This window comes from Cephus cinctus, unplaced genomic scaffold, assembly GCF_000341935.2.
Source record: "Cephus cinctus unplaced genomic scaffold, Ccin1 Ccin1_scaffold0168, whole genome shotgun sequence".
NCBI lineage: Eukaryota > Metazoa > Arthropoda > Insecta > Hymenoptera > Cephidae > Cephus > Cephus cinctus.
The window spans coordinates 452,467-468,469 of NW_014332892.1; the positions used below are offsets into that span (position 1 = coordinate 452,467).

General features: G+C 35.7%; 7 protein-coding genes across 13 annotated transcripts; 1 reads left to right on the plus strand and 6 right to left on the minus strand.

Annotated features, from left to right (window-relative positions):
* Nucleotides 1–532: 532 nt before the first annotated feature.
* On the minus strand, nucleotides 533–2,238 carry LOC107264226. Its single transcript, XM_015732251.2, has 2 exons — nucleotides 2,089–2,238; nucleotides 533–2,014 (listed from the first exon to the last, which is right to left on the minus strand). Exons 1-2 carry the CDS (start codon nucleotides 2,128–2,130, stop codon nucleotides 629–631), a joined length of 1,428 nt encoding a protein of 475 aa, XP_015587737.1. The 5' UTR covers nucleotides 2,131–2,238; the 3' UTR covers nucleotides 533–628.
* A 1,166-nt stretch (nucleotides 2,239–3,404) lies between these two features.
* On the minus strand, nucleotides 3,405–4,845 carry LOC107264227. 2 transcript variants are annotated; one of them, XM_015732254.2, is made up of 4 exons: nucleotides 4,734–4,845; nucleotides 4,605–4,664; nucleotides 3,919–4,044; nucleotides 3,405–3,857 (listed from the first exon to the last, which is right to left on the minus strand). In XM_015732254.2, exons 1-4 carry the CDS (start codon nucleotides 4,788–4,790, stop codon nucleotides 3,834–3,836), a joined length of 267 nt encoding a protein of 88 aa, XP_015587740.1. In that variant the 5' UTR covers nucleotides 4,791–4,845; the 3' UTR covers nucleotides 3,405–3,833. The 2 variants fall into 2 exon arrangements, with proteins under 2 accessions (XP_015587740.1, XP_015587738.1); XM_015732252.2 differs by lacking the exons at nucleotides 3,405–3,857; nucleotides 3,919–4,044 and adding an exon at nucleotides 4,053–4,539.
* Nucleotides 4,846–5,008: 163 nt separating this feature from the next.
* On the minus strand, nucleotides 5,009–6,322 carry LOC107264228. 2 transcript variants are annotated; one of them, XM_015732255.2, is made up of 5 exons: nucleotides 6,167–6,322; nucleotides 5,988–6,104; nucleotides 5,719–5,938; nucleotides 5,463–5,647; nucleotides 5,009–5,377 (listed from the first exon to the last, which is right to left on the minus strand). In XM_015732255.2, exons 1-5 carry the CDS (start codon nucleotides 6,215–6,217, stop codon nucleotides 5,165–5,167), a joined length of 786 nt encoding a protein of 261 aa, XP_015587741.1. In that variant the 5' UTR covers nucleotides 6,218–6,322; the 3' UTR covers nucleotides 5,009–5,164. The 2 variants fall into 2 exon arrangements, with proteins under 2 accessions (XP_015587741.1, XP_015587743.1); XM_015732257.2 differs by having other exon boundaries at nucleotides 5,212–5,377; nucleotides 5,450–5,647.
* Nucleotides 6,323–6,633: 311 nt separating this feature from the next.
* LOC107264232 (putative mediator of RNA polymerase II transcription subunit 29) lies at nucleotides 6,634–7,620 on the minus strand. The gene is made up of 3 exons (XM_015732266.2): nucleotides 7,460–7,620; nucleotides 7,204–7,386; nucleotides 6,634–7,122 (listed from the first exon to the last, which is right to left on the minus strand). Exons 1-3 carry the CDS (start codon nucleotides 7,499–7,501, stop codon nucleotides 6,784–6,786), a joined length of 564 nt encoding a protein of 187 aa, XP_015587752.1. The 5' UTR covers nucleotides 7,502–7,620; the 3' UTR covers nucleotides 6,634–6,783.
* A 356-nt stretch (nucleotides 7,621–7,976) lies between these two features.
* On the minus strand, nucleotides 7,977–9,097 carry LOC107264230. The gene is made up of 3 exons (XM_015732262.2): nucleotides 8,767–9,097; nucleotides 8,613–8,687; nucleotides 7,977–8,550 (listed from the first exon to the last, which is right to left on the minus strand). The coding sequence occupies exons 1-3, from the start codon at nucleotides 8,815–8,817 to the stop codon at nucleotides 8,029–8,031; spliced, it is 648 nt and encodes a 215-aa protein (XP_015587748.1). The 5' UTR covers nucleotides 8,818–9,097; the 3' UTR covers nucleotides 7,977–8,028.
* A 176-nt stretch (nucleotides 9,098–9,273) lies between these two features.
* On the plus strand, nucleotides 9,274–10,517 carry LOC107264231. Of its 3 annotated transcripts, none has more exons than XM_015732263.2 (5): nucleotides 9,274–9,418; nucleotides 9,578–9,610; nucleotides 9,704–9,862; nucleotides 9,931–10,116; nucleotides 10,193–10,517. In XM_015732263.2, exons 1-5 carry the CDS (start codon nucleotides 9,326–9,328, stop codon nucleotides 10,292–10,294), a joined length of 573 nt encoding a protein of 190 aa, XP_015587749.1. In that variant the 5' UTR covers nucleotides 9,274–9,325; the 3' UTR covers nucleotides 10,295–10,517. The 3 variants fall into 3 exon arrangements, with proteins under 3 accessions (XP_015587749.1, XP_015587751.1, XP_015587750.1); XM_015732265.2 differs by having other exon boundaries at nucleotides 9,931–10,084; XM_015732264.2 differs by lacking the exon at nucleotides 9,274–9,418 and adding an exon at nucleotides 9,430–9,506.
* Nucleotides 10,518–10,852: 335 nt separating this feature from the next.
* Nucleotides 10,853–14,459, minus strand: LOC107264229 (EF-hand calcium-binding domain-containing protein 1). Of its 3 annotated transcripts, none has more exons than XM_015732260.2 (5): nucleotides 12,254–12,576; nucleotides 12,060–12,174; nucleotides 11,722–11,975; nucleotides 11,421–11,650; nucleotides 10,853–11,287 (listed from the first exon to the last, which is right to left on the minus strand). In XM_015732260.2, exons 1-4 carry the CDS (start codon nucleotides 12,559–12,561, stop codon nucleotides 11,428–11,430), a joined length of 900 nt encoding a protein of 299 aa, XP_015587746.1. In that variant the 5' UTR covers nucleotides 12,562–12,576; the 3' UTR covers nucleotides 10,853–11,287; nucleotides 11,421–11,427. The 3 variants fall into 3 exon arrangements, with proteins under 3 accessions (XP_015587746.1, XP_015587745.1, XP_015587747.1); XM_015732261.2 differs by lacking the exon at nucleotides 10,853–11,287 and adding an exon at nucleotides 14,423–14,459 and having other exon boundaries at nucleotides 11,428–11,650; nucleotides 12,254–12,584; XM_015732259.2 differs by having other exon boundaries at nucleotides 10,853–11,650.
* Nucleotides 14,460–16,003: the final 1,544 nt, after the last annotated feature.

A 16,003-nucleotide genomic window follows, 5' to 3' on the forward strand; every position in this document is an offset into this window, starting at 1 on the left:
TTGTATATCTATGTATATGGATATATATATCAACGTCGTCACTTAATTTTTCGTTCTGTGGGGACGAAAAGTCGATCTATATTACGTAAATTTCTACATCACTAATGTACCTCTCATGTCTCATAGTTTAAAATTAGCCCCCTGCGTTAACCACTTTGAAAATACGATCGTTCTCTGAAGACCTCGGTACTATCGTATGTCTTATGGATTTGACGGGATCTTATGTTTCCCGGGAGGTTCAGTCGCGATCGGGGAATATCTTCGAGGACGCGTCTCTAATCCTCCTGGAGTTTTACTTCGTGGTGAATCGAGGGGGGTTAAGACTGATTCAGCAGCACGCAAAGGCAGGCCGATGTATTTTGTAATTATACCTACTGTCATTATTTGTTTGTAATTATGATTAATGACGAATTTGTTTTTAATAAAAGGCAAGTGCCATAACGAGATTGTTTTTTATTGTAAATATGTATATATATATATTTTTTGTCGTTGGTAATAGATCGGAAGGTGATAAATAAATTTGGTAGACGAATAGGGCAGGTAAGAATATAATTTGATAAAATTTTATATTTTGATTAATAAATCTGCATTTTTGGGATACTGCGAGATATCTTGGAAGGGATTCTTGTTATTGGATAGATTTTTCGTGATTTTTATTTTCCAACGATCTCTTCGTTGGATTAATGTAACTCGATGTTAAATCGGTACGAATCGACGTCTCGTACCTTAAGGCGGTTTCCATTACGTTGCTACCGAATTTCGTGAGGAACTCGTAAAATTCGTTTTTGCCCTTTATCGGGCACGGGTCTTTTGGCTTGGACTTGTTTTCACTGCTGATTCTAGGCTCGTGCTGAATTTCTGAATCGTCAGGCATTTCGTGGACTATGTCGATTATCAGACTTCCTTTGGAGATTTCAGTCGAGCCTGAAATATCCTTTGGGTCTGGGTCCCCGAATCGATGCTGGACCCTACGGGAGACTGAGAGTTCCATGGGTGACGCCATCATGGGCATTGGGTGGAGCTCCAGGGATGAGATTGACGGGTAGAAGTGTCTGGGAGTTGAGGCAGAAAATGGAATTGATTTGCCAAATGATATCAATGGCGGTGTCATCAAGGCACGTGGGTAGGGGATTTTATTTTTGAGCAAAAAGTGTTTCAGGCTATTCAGTAAGAGAAATTTGTTGCTCTTGTCTCGGGCTATGTTTTGTCTCAGGAATTCACGTGGGGGTTCGAAATCGTCTTGGATCATCGGGGAATATTTGTGACGCGTCAGGGAATCGTCCTGGGACCTGGACAGACCGGATGCACTGAGGGGGAAGGATTTGTACGTGGAACGGTGGGACGTGACGTCATGTCCTGCTGGATAAATCGGGGAGATCAAATTGGCGCTTTTTTGAAGTGTCAAAAATCCACGCGGTCCTGGTAAAAATTTCGTTATCGTTGGTAGCGGCTGTTTTGGGGGTTCTGACTTGTCCTGTTTGTCTTTGTCGTCCTGTTGTGGATCATCGGAGAAAATCCCGGGTTTGTCCTGCTTTGTATCCACGGTACGTATATCGCTGTAGTCAAAGTCGGGATCCTGAATCGGCGTGTCGTGCTTTTCGGTATCGTTCTTTATCGCAGGATTTGGATATTTCGGATCGATACTTTTTGACATTGTTCCGATGGATTTATCGTGATGATTATTTTGTAAGGTGTCACTTTGATCTTGATCGTTGGTCTTGAATGCAAATTTTGTGGGATAACTCGAAGGATTTACTTGATCCTTGAACGGGGAATCTACTGTGTTTTGTTTTGGATTTGATCTTCCATTCTCGTAATGTATTTTGCGATCTTGTCGCGGTACCAGGGATTCGGAGTCGTCGGATGGTTTAGCAATTTCCAAAATTTTGTATCCCGACATTTTTGGAAAATTTCGTGAAATCTTTGACGACTCGGAGTCATCGTTTTTTTGACCGGCAAACGATATCACTTCGTAACCCGAATGACTCAATCTCATTGGTGGTACTGCGTTTACCTAATACATAAAAAAAAATGTGGAAATCAAAATTTTACGTTTTAGTTCATTTTAATCTTTTTGTATCGTCTTACCAATAGTCCCAGGGACAATGTAAATATCCATTGTAGTATCATGATATGAGATTCTTTAAATCCAGAAAATCCCAACACGATCAACCTCACCTTGTAAGAAACTTTACCGTTATGTGATTGGTACTGCCGTGCTGTGCTATTAGCGAATTATTATTTTTTTTTATTTTTTTCTTACCAAATCCCATAAACATTCATTTTGAATGCATTTCTGGAAATTTACGATCGTTACCGATAACCGCCTGTAATAATTTTTAACGCTCGATACGATTACCTTATCGGACACAATACGATTTCACCGTTGGGAAGTTAGCGGCAAAAGATAAAAATTTATATGTTTTTAATGCCTAAAAAATGGGTCTTTCAGTGCTTCTGATGATTTCCTAATTGCTCCGCTGCTATTATACAATTATTGAACGGTATTCATTAAAACCAGAAAAATATTGTTTCTATTGCTATTCGAAAGAACCAAGCAGATTTTCATATGAATTTCGTAATGAATCAATTGCTTTTAATTCGCTCCATTTTGTTCCGCAATTTGTTTTTTTTTATTTAATTAAAGTATCTTTAAATAAGAAGTAAAATTTGATTTTCTATTGCCCGATTGCAAACATAAACAATATGGTTCATTTTCGAACACACCTAGGACAGGTGCGTTCGAAAATTCGAAACGTTGAATAAAGCTCTCCAAATGTTCCTAAATATTATTGGATCTTGATATAGTTTCAAAATTTATTCAAAATACAAAATTAAGGCTAAATCTTGCAAAATATACAGAGTAGGTAAAAATTTAATTGAAATTGTAAAACGTCAAAAATAAATTACGCTCGAATTGAAATATTAATGAATCAGAAATTCTGGCCAAGAATATTTAGAACTACTGGAAGTTACCCAATATTGCGTGCGCGTAAATTCTTCGCGCAGGAGTCGTCGAGTGGGAGGAAATCAAAGAGTGGGGGAAGCGTTTAACGCAGTGCTCGAACTCGGAGCGCTCATTTTTCGCTGGTCTGCTATGCTGCACTCTTGGAAGCACCCCTCTTATTCATTTCTAACCTTCTTCTTTTTCTATATGTGCTCTTCGGTTTCCTACCTCGGCGAGTCCTGCGCGAAGGATTTGCGCGCATACATTTTTGGACAACTTCCAGTACTTCTGAATATTCTTGGCCAGAATTTCTGATTTCTAAATGTTAATATCTAGCTTTATTGATTTAAATAATTGTTTTAATATTTCAAACACCTAATTTATTAATATTTTAATTTGAGGGTAATTTATTTTTGACATTTTACAATTCCAATTCAATTTTGATCTACTCCGTATATCTTGCGAGATTTTGATTTAGCCTCAATTTTGTATTTTGAATAAATTTCCAAATTAGAAATACCCAATAAATGCTTTGGACCTTAATTCTTTCTCAAAAAGAATCCCATTCCTTGGTCCACCAAAAATTTAACGTATAAAATAAAATTATAAACTCTCGTTACTCGTGGAGTAACTACGAGGTCAAGTCCGCACCGATTGTTTCTTTGATAACAACGCGCAATAACGTTTTATAAATCATAAATCCAAGTCGCTGAGATATCAGATAATTTGTGATTCACTTTATTTCCCTATTGCTAATTGAATTTTTTACACATGCAGTAGTACCATATTGAAAAAACTAAAGTTGATCTAATGTGTATTTAACAATGTAGAAACAGATTAGACATTTTATCCATTAGTAAAATGAAATTTTGGATTTGAAAAATAATCAACGACTTCTGGGATCAATTTTCTGAAACAATTTTAGAAAGTATAGCTATAGGTGTTTATGAATTTTTCAAAATGCCAATTACCTCTATATCATCTAAATGAGAAAAACTGAAATATGGATCATCTGGATGAGAGTAACAATGACGATAATTATTAACGTCATTATGATTATCAGCATCTAAATCCACGGGTTTTTTATTGGGTTCAAACTGAAAATTTATAATTTTGAGTAATAAATATTTGCTGTTATATTTGTATTACTATTCAATGTTTTACTGTTAATTCATCATCATTTGTATTTTCATCACCACTGGAGTCATCAGAAAATACTTGGCGACCGCCATATACAATTGTTCTTTTTTTCAATTTTAGTCATTGGATTGATTGTTATCATTGCGTTTATCATTGTCATTTAATTTGGAAATATCATTTATTATGTGAGCAGTTCGTCTACTGTCACTGTTAGTTAGTTGGTCACCAGTTTCAATGATTTTGTCGTGATCGCTCAAATCCCGTCGATATCCAGTTTGTTTCGATGAAATAAATTTGCCCAAATTTTGTTCAAAAAACGGTAGCCCAAAAATTTTCAAAAAAACATTGCATTTAGGATTTGAAATTTCAACTAGTATCAAAGGATACATAACAAAATGGTAAGTTGGTATATTGTTGGGAATTGCAGCTCCGTCGTTACGAAATCCTCGAGACTGATAAATTGAGAAAAATATATTTTGGAAAAGAAATTAAAAAATTTATATCAATCCTTACTCACGTGAATTACATTCGTATTTCTACTAATGATATTCTTCGATCGATGACTTCCTAAAACGGTCTATTTAATTTTATAATTAATTAATTATATCTCATTAATGCTAAAAATTTAATTTTTCCACAGACTCACTTTCAATATCCAGACTATCAAATTAAATCCAATGAACAACACTAACGAACGTGCCATACTTTTGAAATACTTCTAGCGAAATTGAATAAGTGATGCAGATCATCAGTCATTATATGCCTGCCATGAGAAATAGTGAATTCAATTTAATAAGTGTCCTGTCTTAAATCATTATAAATTGAACTGTCAGTCGGTAGATCTATGACAATAATCAAACTGGTCCATTGTTCTGAGATTGCTCTTAAAATCACAAAAGGGACCGAATCATTGGGAATCGCTTTTTAAATCGTAAATCCTTTATTCGACAAATTAATTTGACTAATACAAATCATTATCAATGATCAAAAATATTCGTTCATATTGCCATTATTTTTAGCACGATGTGATATGTCACTTCGTTTTATAATTTTTTTCTTATCATTATTCTTATCAGTTTACAAAGCTTCGTCATAATCATCATCACGTTGTTCGTGAATAGACTGATGATAACGACGACTAACATTTATACGCTCTTGATAAGATGGTCCACTGTTGTTCCTATGATGCAAAATTATAATTGCATTTCTTCGATAATTCACAGTTGGATTAACCTGAGCATCCTGGTTAAAAGCTAGTGTCTGGTTGTCATTAAAAGTTCTTCGTGTTATCTAAATTATAAAAAAAAAATTGAAAATATTATTTTGAAAAAAGATTTTCAAAATTATTTTTTTTTTTCTTTCCTTGGTATAACACCTTTGACTGATCTGCGTCTGATGTCTTCAACGATTTTCTAGTATTATCAGCTGGCCTAGATTCGTTATCGTCGACTTCATAAGCATCCTCAGGCTCTTCTTGTGATCCCTTAATGGAGAGTCGACGATACCCAACATTACCATATTTCGAATCATGTTTTTCGTTACTGTTGGGTTTCACATCGTCTAATTCAAAAAAGAAAAAATTTTATTAAGATCTATATTTTACACGGTCGTCTACGTATTCTCGATACTACCAGATGCTACTGGAACATTCTCTGGCAGCTTCTCAGAATCCTGTTCGGATGTTGCGGATTGTTCAGCAAAAATTTTGGCGACTGCATTCGCTACTGCCAATGCAATTGCATCGCTAATTTCCTTTGCCATTGTCTTGGTGACGTCCAGACTTGCGTCAGCTGCTACGGAAGCTATCGAAGCTACTTTGGGATCAGCCTCTTTCTGTAACAATCTACGAAACTATCTCCCGAGATGAATCTCTTGTCGGATTAGAATTATTCTTACTCACTTGATATGGTCCATTATCATTTTTCGAAATCGACTGCAAGTGAAGTCCAGGTGCCCTCACGTCACCGTGCAAATTCCTACGTGCTAATACAGTGTTGGTATAAACCCCTGAATTTCCCTGTTAGATTGATATTAAAGTGAAATTTTTATAATTAAAAAAATTTTTTTTAATTAACTTACACAAATTACCAAAATACTTAATGAGAATGCCAAGACCGATTCTGGACCCATAACTATCGTTTACAGCTTCTCTTTCGACACTATGCATCTACGTTTTCGGTAAGTATTTTTATACAGCTTGCACGGAACGTTATGCAATGTTCAATATCAGCGTGAGCGAATTGATGATTCGCAATGGTGAGCCGTTGTTTGACACAATTTTTATATCGGTTGGAGAATTTATGAAATTCTATTTGTTTTTCAAAAATCAAACATCACATTAAATTAAATAAAATTTTGAAGCTGACAAATATTAATTGTAATTCACTATTTTTAAAAAATTTTTTTTTAAATTCCCATTGTCACTTATAATTTCAGGCTTCGATACGATAATCAATATTTATACAGCGCACGTGGGAAATACTTTTATGGGAATTTATTGGAGTACAAAGGCGATTGTATATACACATATATATAGTCAAGATAACTTTTGAAATTTTGCTTATTGACACATCCATTTTATTAAACTTATTTTCAAATACATTTATGTTCTTCTAATTTTGACAAGAACAAATATTTCTAATTTTTTTATCAAACCATTTTTCTTCTTATCTATAATTGGTTCAGATCTCTCAAACTTACACTTCGGCCGACACTGAATCATGTTCAGCCGGAATAGCCACACGATGAGTGCCATGATCGGAACGTCTCGATATAACATTTTTATTAATATTGACGTTACGATTTTTATTAACATTTCGATTTGTGTTCATGTTTGTATCTAGATCAGCTGCCGATCCGCTTGTATGAGGATAATAGCTATCAACCGAGAATGATCTATCACGATTATTATACCTTCCTCGCCTCCTCTTGGTTTTCTTTAGCTTGTAACCTCTTCGGTTTGCTGAGTCGTCATTGAGTTCATCGTTATTCCGAAGAGTAGGCAAGTCCTCATCGCTCTCATTATCTCCGAGAGCCTGTCGACCGATAAATACGTTTAATGTTATTTATTATTTTAATATTAAAATTCATAAATTAATTATTCAATTCACACTCACCCCGTCCGTTGCCGTTTCACCGTTTAGTGAATTTCTTCTGCCAATGCTGATTTTATTGGTATTACAATTGGCGTTTGAATTCCTATTGTTGTCGGCCATAGCATTTTCAATGTACGTCAGACGTCTGAACACGTTGTGAAGAGCATCTTCGATAGTTTCACAACTAACGAAGGACGTCAAAATCTATTGAAAATGTAAATATATATATATATGTAAATTTTTTAACAATTTTTAAAAGTTTGTTACGTATACTCACGAACGCCCATGACATCCAGACGAGTACCATCTTCGGTGACATTATAGCGTCTATGGAGAAAATTCGTATGAATTCCTTAAGCGAGAAACCGAGCTAGTTATATGCTCGAAATTCGTCACAATCAAAAATTGAATCGAGATATCCACTCTTAATGTAATGAATTATTGATAATTGAATAAGCCACGTAGATATATATAGATTATTATAACAGCAATTTCGTAGTATATCGCTAGAGTTAAGTTAATAAAGATTAAATTTCGTTTGTAAAGTTAACACGACATGCATCCGTGTAATTACGATTGGTAGGAAATTGCCTGCGCTATATATTACACATTACATAGCACCATATATTACCCGAATGTCATTGAGAAATCACGATATTCAAAGACCGCTTTGGTATACAAAAATATTTGTTTACCACACGGACCGTACCAAAAGCGTCGATTACTTCGCTCAAAAATCCAATGAAATACGTCAATACCGTGCGGATATTATTTCGATGAAATAAAAACAAAAGTAAATCTGAAAATTTGTATTTTCTCAAAATTCACATGACAGATTTATTTTTTTTATTCACTCCTATCCAAAGACGTTTTAACAGCCTTGGCCAAATCCTCCTTCAGTATTCGCATTTTCAGATCAACAAATTCATTATTATTTTTAGACACGGACAGTCCTCTTCTGTGCTCATTCGACGAATCGTCAAACGATTTCTCCCTATCGGACGTTTCCTCATTACCCATAATGCCCTTCAGGTCCTCCAGCATCTCCGACACGATATTCCTAAACACAATTTCTGTATCTAGGGAATTTTCACGTAACCCATCGTTCGAGATGGCACTTCGCGCCACGTGGTCCAGCTGATGAGCAATCTCAAATGGGGATGGACCATGAGATCCTCTTCTACTCGGAGTCAATATACTCGAAACGATATTCTCCAATTCTCTCAATTTCACTTGGGAGTCAAAGGAGCGTCGATTTGGTTTCAATTTCAAATGAGCCTCGATGACCTTCCACAATTCCTCAGCTATGGCCTTGGCGTCGACGTTTACCAAGATATTCACATTTTTATTCTCGATGATGGTATCGCTCTTGAACAATAATAATTATCAGTTAATTGAGAGAGAAAAAAATTAATTTCTCAAATCCCAACCTTGTGCAATACATTCTGCGCGTCCGACTGTTTCGTATCGGCCTGATTCTTCCTAACGAGGCTCGCGACGCCAGGCTGTGTAATATTATCATTTATGATATTTCTTTATTGATATGACAAATCGTACTTACGATAGAAAATTAATAGTCCGTACTTGCCCGTTTGTCACGGCAATGATCGCCAGTAAAATCGTCCAGTTTGACATGGCGAGAGATCTAAACAACGAGACGATCCGCGGTATCCATTAATCTGACAAAAGTATTACCGTCGTTTTATACCATTCTATAATTTTAATTATGAGGACGTATTAAATGTTCCTCTTATCGTTTCTCTTATAATTTCCGTTTTCAATCTCAACCCGACTCGCCGTGTCAGGTTCAATTGACACGCCACGATAATAATACGTCACTGTACAACAGCGACCGGTAGTTCTCTTATTAAAGGATGGAATATGAGTCGGACTTTCAGTCAGAGATTTCATTGACAAATACTAATGTGTAGTCTAGTTTCTTTTATTTCCCCTAGCAGCTGTAGAACTATGGCTGGATATAACGATGGCCGTCTTGTATACCGGCTACGGTCACGCAGAATCCATGAAAAACCAATGTGTTTCGCCGGATTCGATACTCGCTATTCGTTACTGGGTTTGACAATGGTAAATTAGTAGTAAAATAGTATTATTACTTTCTTTGGCTGGTATCGTGAAATTCACTATGAATTATTACGGTACAACAATGGCACTGTCCATGGTTCTGGATAATGATGTTATTCAGGCTGACAATGTGAAGACTATATTACGATTGGTTGTAAGTATACTTAAAGAGCATACGAGCTTGTCTTTTTATGAGAAACGTTCATAATGTTCACTCATTTCGTGCTGATTGTGGTGCGACCGTGAGTGTAATAATTATGCCGAAGATTAATTCACGTTTTAATAATTTTAATTGTTTGCAATGTAATTTTAGATTACTTGGATAACACCGATCGATGCTCAAGCTGTACGTATATATTTTATTGTTAAATTAATATATAATTTATTTTTTTTTTAACTTTTTTAAATATTTTATTATACTCTTTTTTAACAATATCAGTCGTCCCTTCATAAAAGGCATAATGACGAAGCTTACAAGGTCAAGGTTGACCAGGGTTTTGGCTCGAGATACGTAGTTGGTCGTAGACAGTCTACCAGAGAAGAGCAACTTCCGCCAGAGTATTACCTCCCGGCCAACCCGTATACTGCTGATTCGCCAGTTTGTCAATTAATTCTAGGTATTTGTATAAGTAAGAAAAAAATAATTTTTTTTTTTTATTTCCGCAGAACGCACAAATGTTTGAAATCCTTGTGATCAAAATTGATAAGCTCACAAATCTAGTCAAAATGATTCTGATTCGAAATTTCGATAAGGATGGAAATGGGGTACGAAAAGAACCTCATCCAGGATATAATGATATGTGGTGGGGGGAACATGACGGTAATGTAAACTCCAACAGGAAGAATCTTGTCGTAAGGAATTTTGAAAATATTAAAGCACGGCAAAGAACGCGAAAGGGTATTGAATAATGAAAATAACTGTTTGCAGCAATACGCGGCTAACGATATGCTTCGTAGACAAATTCCCTATGAGGAGGATGATGTTTCTGTGGTAAAAGAATCCAGGCTTGCGAATGAGGAGGAAACGTGAACAGTATGTGATTGCAAGAAATGATCTCGGACAATGGATAAAGCAAAAGTGCATACAAAATGTGCATCAGGCTGCAAGTTAATGGCCATTTACTTTTGTAATAAAAAAAATTATAAAAAAAAAATATTCCATTCTATTCGCAATCGTGCGTATCCACGTATTACGTCAATCCGTTCCTTTTGGTTTAAATAAAAAAAAAAAAATGCTTCCTGATTCCTACAAATTTCTTCGCTACGGTTCTATGTATTTTCCGGTAATGAAAGTCCGCTGGATAAACGTCAGGATAGCCAGAAACAAGTATAGTGGCAAATAAATCTTTCGCTTTTATGGCGACCCACGCGAATCGTAAATGATAACGTGACGTGTGGCCAACTGGTTGATTTTATTAAACTGATAAGTGGACCCTGCACCTGGTTAAGCAAGGTCATTCAAGTTAAGAAAATGTGGAAAAAAATGAATACAAGTAAAATGCAGTACTAAGATTTCTACCTAAAGTCGAATTTGTGTCTCGATGACATATAGTCAGCTTGTAATTTGATTTATTGGAAATAGGTGGTATCGATCTGGGATATATTTATTGGTAAAAATTTTTTACATTTTTTTTTTGCAAAATTTAAACTCGCTAGATTCATTCTCTTGCTTCTCCTTTTGGGTTCGTTAACTCAACTTTCTTCGTTCTAATACACGTCGATCTTCCTTTCGGTGTTGAGGTGCCTTGAAATAGCAAAAAACTGCCTAATCGCAAAATCGTAGAAAGTACGATTAAAATAAATAACCTTGTCCAATTAATGTCTAACTGTGTCAATAATAAAATTTTATAGCTCTCAGTTCCTCTTCTCATTTGAATAGAACGATAGCCGACGACTCCTAATGAAATTCTTGCCAATTCGATACGCAAACGATTCAGCCAATGTACTCTTATCAGCTTCTCCTTAAGCCGTGAAGTACTTCGTTAAAGTTTAATCAACATTGTTATTACCTCATCAGTGATACCTAATTAAAAAGGAACACACTTTTACCTGTGAAATTTCAATTAGCCATAAGCATTTTAATTAAGCAGTAGGCTGTGGAACGTGAATGAATTTTATTGAAGAAATTTATTTTAATCAACGTATGGCTTATATACATTTTTTTTAGGGCTGCAACGTAGTCAGAAAAGCTGTAGAACTTTCCTCCGTAGGCAAACACTGTCCAAAAGCTTCCAACAGCAATGGCTCCTCTTTTATTGCCAATTCGTAATCTTCGAAAGAAACTTTCCCGTCGTGATCAACGTCCAATTTTTTTAACGCAAGTTCAGAAAGATCTCTGACACCTTCGTCCGGATCCTCCTCGCCGGGTTGTTTGATTAGACAATTTCTGCGAAGTGGATAAAAATTGATAGAAAGAAATTTAATTTCAAAATAAAAAAAAAAAATTTCAAAACTCACTTCAACAACTGAAACATCTCATCCTTCGTAATGTATCCGTCACCGTTAAGATCGTAAACGCGAAAACAAAATTCCATACGTTCCCTCAGACTACCACGTAAAAAGACGTCCAATCCCATAATCCACGGTTCCAGCCTTATAGCACTTTCGTTGTCTTTGTCCCAACAACAGAACATACGTTCCACGAGAGTGTCTTCGGTAATAATATCAAAAGTGTTATGAAGAAGTTCACGAAAAATAGTCCTGTCAATACCCTGGAATAAAATGATATTAAAGATTAAAATCGAAAAAAATTTTGAAAAAAAAAATTATCAAAATTTCAAATACGACAAAAATACTTCGATCGTCTGTACGGGCGACGGCATTCCGTTTATAGTGGTTACCGGTCCCACTTGTTGTCCAGGCGTGGTTATCAGTTTACGATAAATTTTCCAAAGCGCTTCTAATTCACCCCTATCGTTAAAAAAATAATTGTTATCCAATAAAAAATTGTGTTTGGCAAGAAACTTGATAAAAAAATTTTTTTTTACACCTGGAGAACTTAGTTTTCTTCCTAAGCGTCTCGATGATCTTCGTATTGAAAGCTGCGCTCTTGATGCTTCCGTCGTCGGGCATTTTTTTACGACGTCTTCCGCCGGAAACGGTACCCGCCGAAATGTTCTGCTGCCTCTTGGACACTATGGAGACTTTCCGACCATTTGTCAGGAATATGGAAACGCTTCTCATCACCATAGCACCACCACGACCGCTTATGGGGGTCCTGCCGACGGCGCCGACGCCGATTTCATCCCCTCCTTGGTAGACGGCCGTTGATGGGGATGAGCTTATTCTTCCAGCCATACTCCAAGGAATTTCGAGGTTCACTATATTGATAAGAAAAAAAAAAATTGACTTTTTTTATTTCGCTTTAATACACTGACTATTCTCACGGTCAGTCACCCTTGCAACCCTCGTACACGTAACTGTACTGATAATCGAATTATCGACAAAACATGTTGATACAATTTTTCCCTTTGCTACTGGATATCCATGAGATACTAGACACTGTATATGTGAGACGCTTGCACAAGGGTAATTGAGGGATCCATTTTTCGTTTTTATACAATTTCAGAATCGCGTGCTATCGGATTCTCTTGGACGAATTAAATAGTACTGAATGCGACAGGAGTTGCTTCATTTAGTAGCATTTATAAGGGTGGGTTACCATAGCGTGCTTTGTTACCTAAGATGCTTAAGGGTGGGTCAACTTTTCTTTTATACATGCGTGACTATAAATTGAAATCGAAAAATCGTAACTTGGCGATTTTGCTTGTCGTCATGAATTAGTATTATTTTTTTATTTCACCAAAGTAAAATGAAAATGGCTTCTTTTTACAGTTAAATAAGCCTGTCGTGTCCGAAGTATATTACTTTCCATGACTTATAGGTATACGTAATCCTATTACCAGTCTATAAGCTTCTTTTATCGTCGGGATAAATTGCTTTTCAGAAACAATTTATTTTTGACTTCCAGGCCAATTATTTTCAAATGAAATATTAAGTCTGCAGAGCAGCAACGAACTGCTGTTCCAGATCGCATTGCCTGAGCAAGTTTTTTTTAACTTTATCGTGACTGCAATCACGGCAGATACTCATAAAGTCGAATGAATATTTTTAACTGAAAATTTGATACACAGTCTGTAGTTTATATATTTTTCCATTGCAGTACTTTCAATGTAGTATATACGTGAAATTTTGGTTAGGCAAGTTAAAACAGCCTAAATTTGATGTAGTAGTGAAAATATAGGTCCTCGTAAGAATTTATCCTGATGCATCCTGGTCGATCCTCAAGAATAGCCCATATCAGTTATACAGCATCTTATCGAAGGCGTCAAATATTTCCAGTGGATCAATTGGTAAACTTTAATTGACTCGTGGCGAATCAAGTCACGCAAATCCTAATAAACTTTATCGAAGAATTCACGCGATCCAGTCGATTAATCTGCGCCTGTATAAATGATAGCCGGACGTGCTCGCGTGTTCGTACGGTCTTGGATAATGGGGGTAAATTTAGAAGACCTAAATTCAAATTGAAAGAATGTATCACAATAAAACAATGAAATTACCTGTTTTTCATTAAAAAAATTAAATGCCAGTTCGACCTTTCCTACGGTTGGTTTTATTCACGAAAATCACAGCCACGTTACAATTGCAACCCCCTTTCGATCTACCTGCTATGACAATAGGGGTCGAACACCCTTGATATACTAATTTAAAAGTATTTTAGTCCAATTCATTCTTGATTAAAGGGTGACCCAACGATCGGATTTTAAAATTTGAGATTGGTTCTTCCGTTTCGAATGTCAATGAAGGTGTTCCTTCTTGTGCAATTATTAATATCTTTGTATTGTTGCAAAGTGACACTATTGTTATCATACTCGGGAAAATCGATTAGAAAAATGATAGTGGATGAATGGTAGCAATTGATATCGTAGTAAAAAATTATACGATTGTCATGGTAAAAAATTGTTATATTTTCGAAAAATTTTCATACAGACCCGAACATAAGGGTTGTAAAATAAAAAAATTCACTGAGCGATCTGAATCTTCGAATCTTTTTAATCCACTGGATTCTGGTTCTGTATCTACTTGTTACGGTTTGATGATAATTCCGCTATTGTCGATGTTACTAACAATAAGTAATATTTTTTAAAAATCTTACCGTTTAAGGAGATCAAGTCGCGTCCGTTTTGACAAAGGCTCGGGGAAACACCTAGTTGTCATTGACGACCATTCTGTATCGATCAAACGTGTCAAGCATCTTCCCATCAAGAAGGGATATCATATGAAGTATGGGTCTTGCGCATCATTATAAGCATGATGAGTCATTGACCGATACGTTGATTAAAAAAGCACAGTGAAATTGATAAAACAAAAATGAAGAGGAGTCATTAAAAAAAAAAAGAAATAATTTTGATTTCCGATACTTTCAAAAAACGATCTCCTGTGCGGAGCTCTTAAATAACTAGTCACGTTTACGTAAGCGTACATGAGGAATATAAATGAGCATTTTGATTTTTATTTTTGCAAGATCTACGATTTCGCGAAATCCTGCAGATTCGAATAGCCTGCAAATGATTTTGGATTTTCCATTGTTAGTCGAATGTCGTAATTTGAATAGGTCTATGGGCCGAGGACACGCAAAATCTTGATAGCACAGAAGTACCCCACGTTCTTGTTTCCATAAGTTTACCCTAGTTCTATATCGATGCATATAAAGTGCATCGTGGTACGAAAGTTTTTATTACTCTCTCCCTAAAGCCATTTGTCCTCTGAAAACTTTTCTAGTCTCGTGACCCTAAGAAACATGTTATTTAAATGACACATAAAGCATGACGCACGCAACTGCAGATTATCTCATCGCCATGATCGTGCATCGGGATAAATTAAAATTAGCATGACTCGAGCGAAAAACTAAATCATCCAGACGATTAAAATACATGAACGAGACAATGTTTTTGAGGAATTTCGAAATATAATTGGTACAACATTTTCACGATTTATACGTGTCACGGTTGTAAAAATTTTAAGGACGTCAGAGAGACGTTAATAGGACATCCGTACCGTGCAGATTGTTAGGTCAAGAAGAACGAGCATTGTCTACTACACGTTTGAAATTTTTATAATTTTGAAAAAATTCCTTCTACGTCAAATTATGTCAGTGTCACGAAATTTAGAAAAATTGTTAATTAATGTAACGCAAGTACCTTGTACTGTGCACGTAAAATTAGTACATGGTCGTCACAATGCCCTAGTCGGTATCAATAATTTTTTTTATTTCCCAAACATCATTTCTGACGTTTTACGTTCCATTTGAGTAACTGTCAAAAATCAGTAGGTAACTGGAACTACGAGTGCTATCAGTCCTTGGCATTAGCACGTAACCAGTAATCAAAGAAACTAAACGATGAATTGACGTTACGTGTTGCAGTTCATATAAGATGTCAATAACATTGTTTCGCATACCTGATACACGTGTTTAATATATTAAAACACAAAATGCCTAGAGCCATAGAGAAGTTTGTTAATTGAATGTCATTGAATAATAAAAAAAAATTCTTAAAATTAGAGCACACGTACAAAAAAAAGTCTTGTCTAATTGTACTAAATTTTTTTTTCCAATTTGAATTAATCTTGTTACTTGATCGGTCTTGCGTAATACGTTTTATCGTAAAGTCAATGTCATTTAATCGTTCTTGGTATTGAGCTAGTTTCTGTTACCGGAAGGTCATTAACGGCCGTT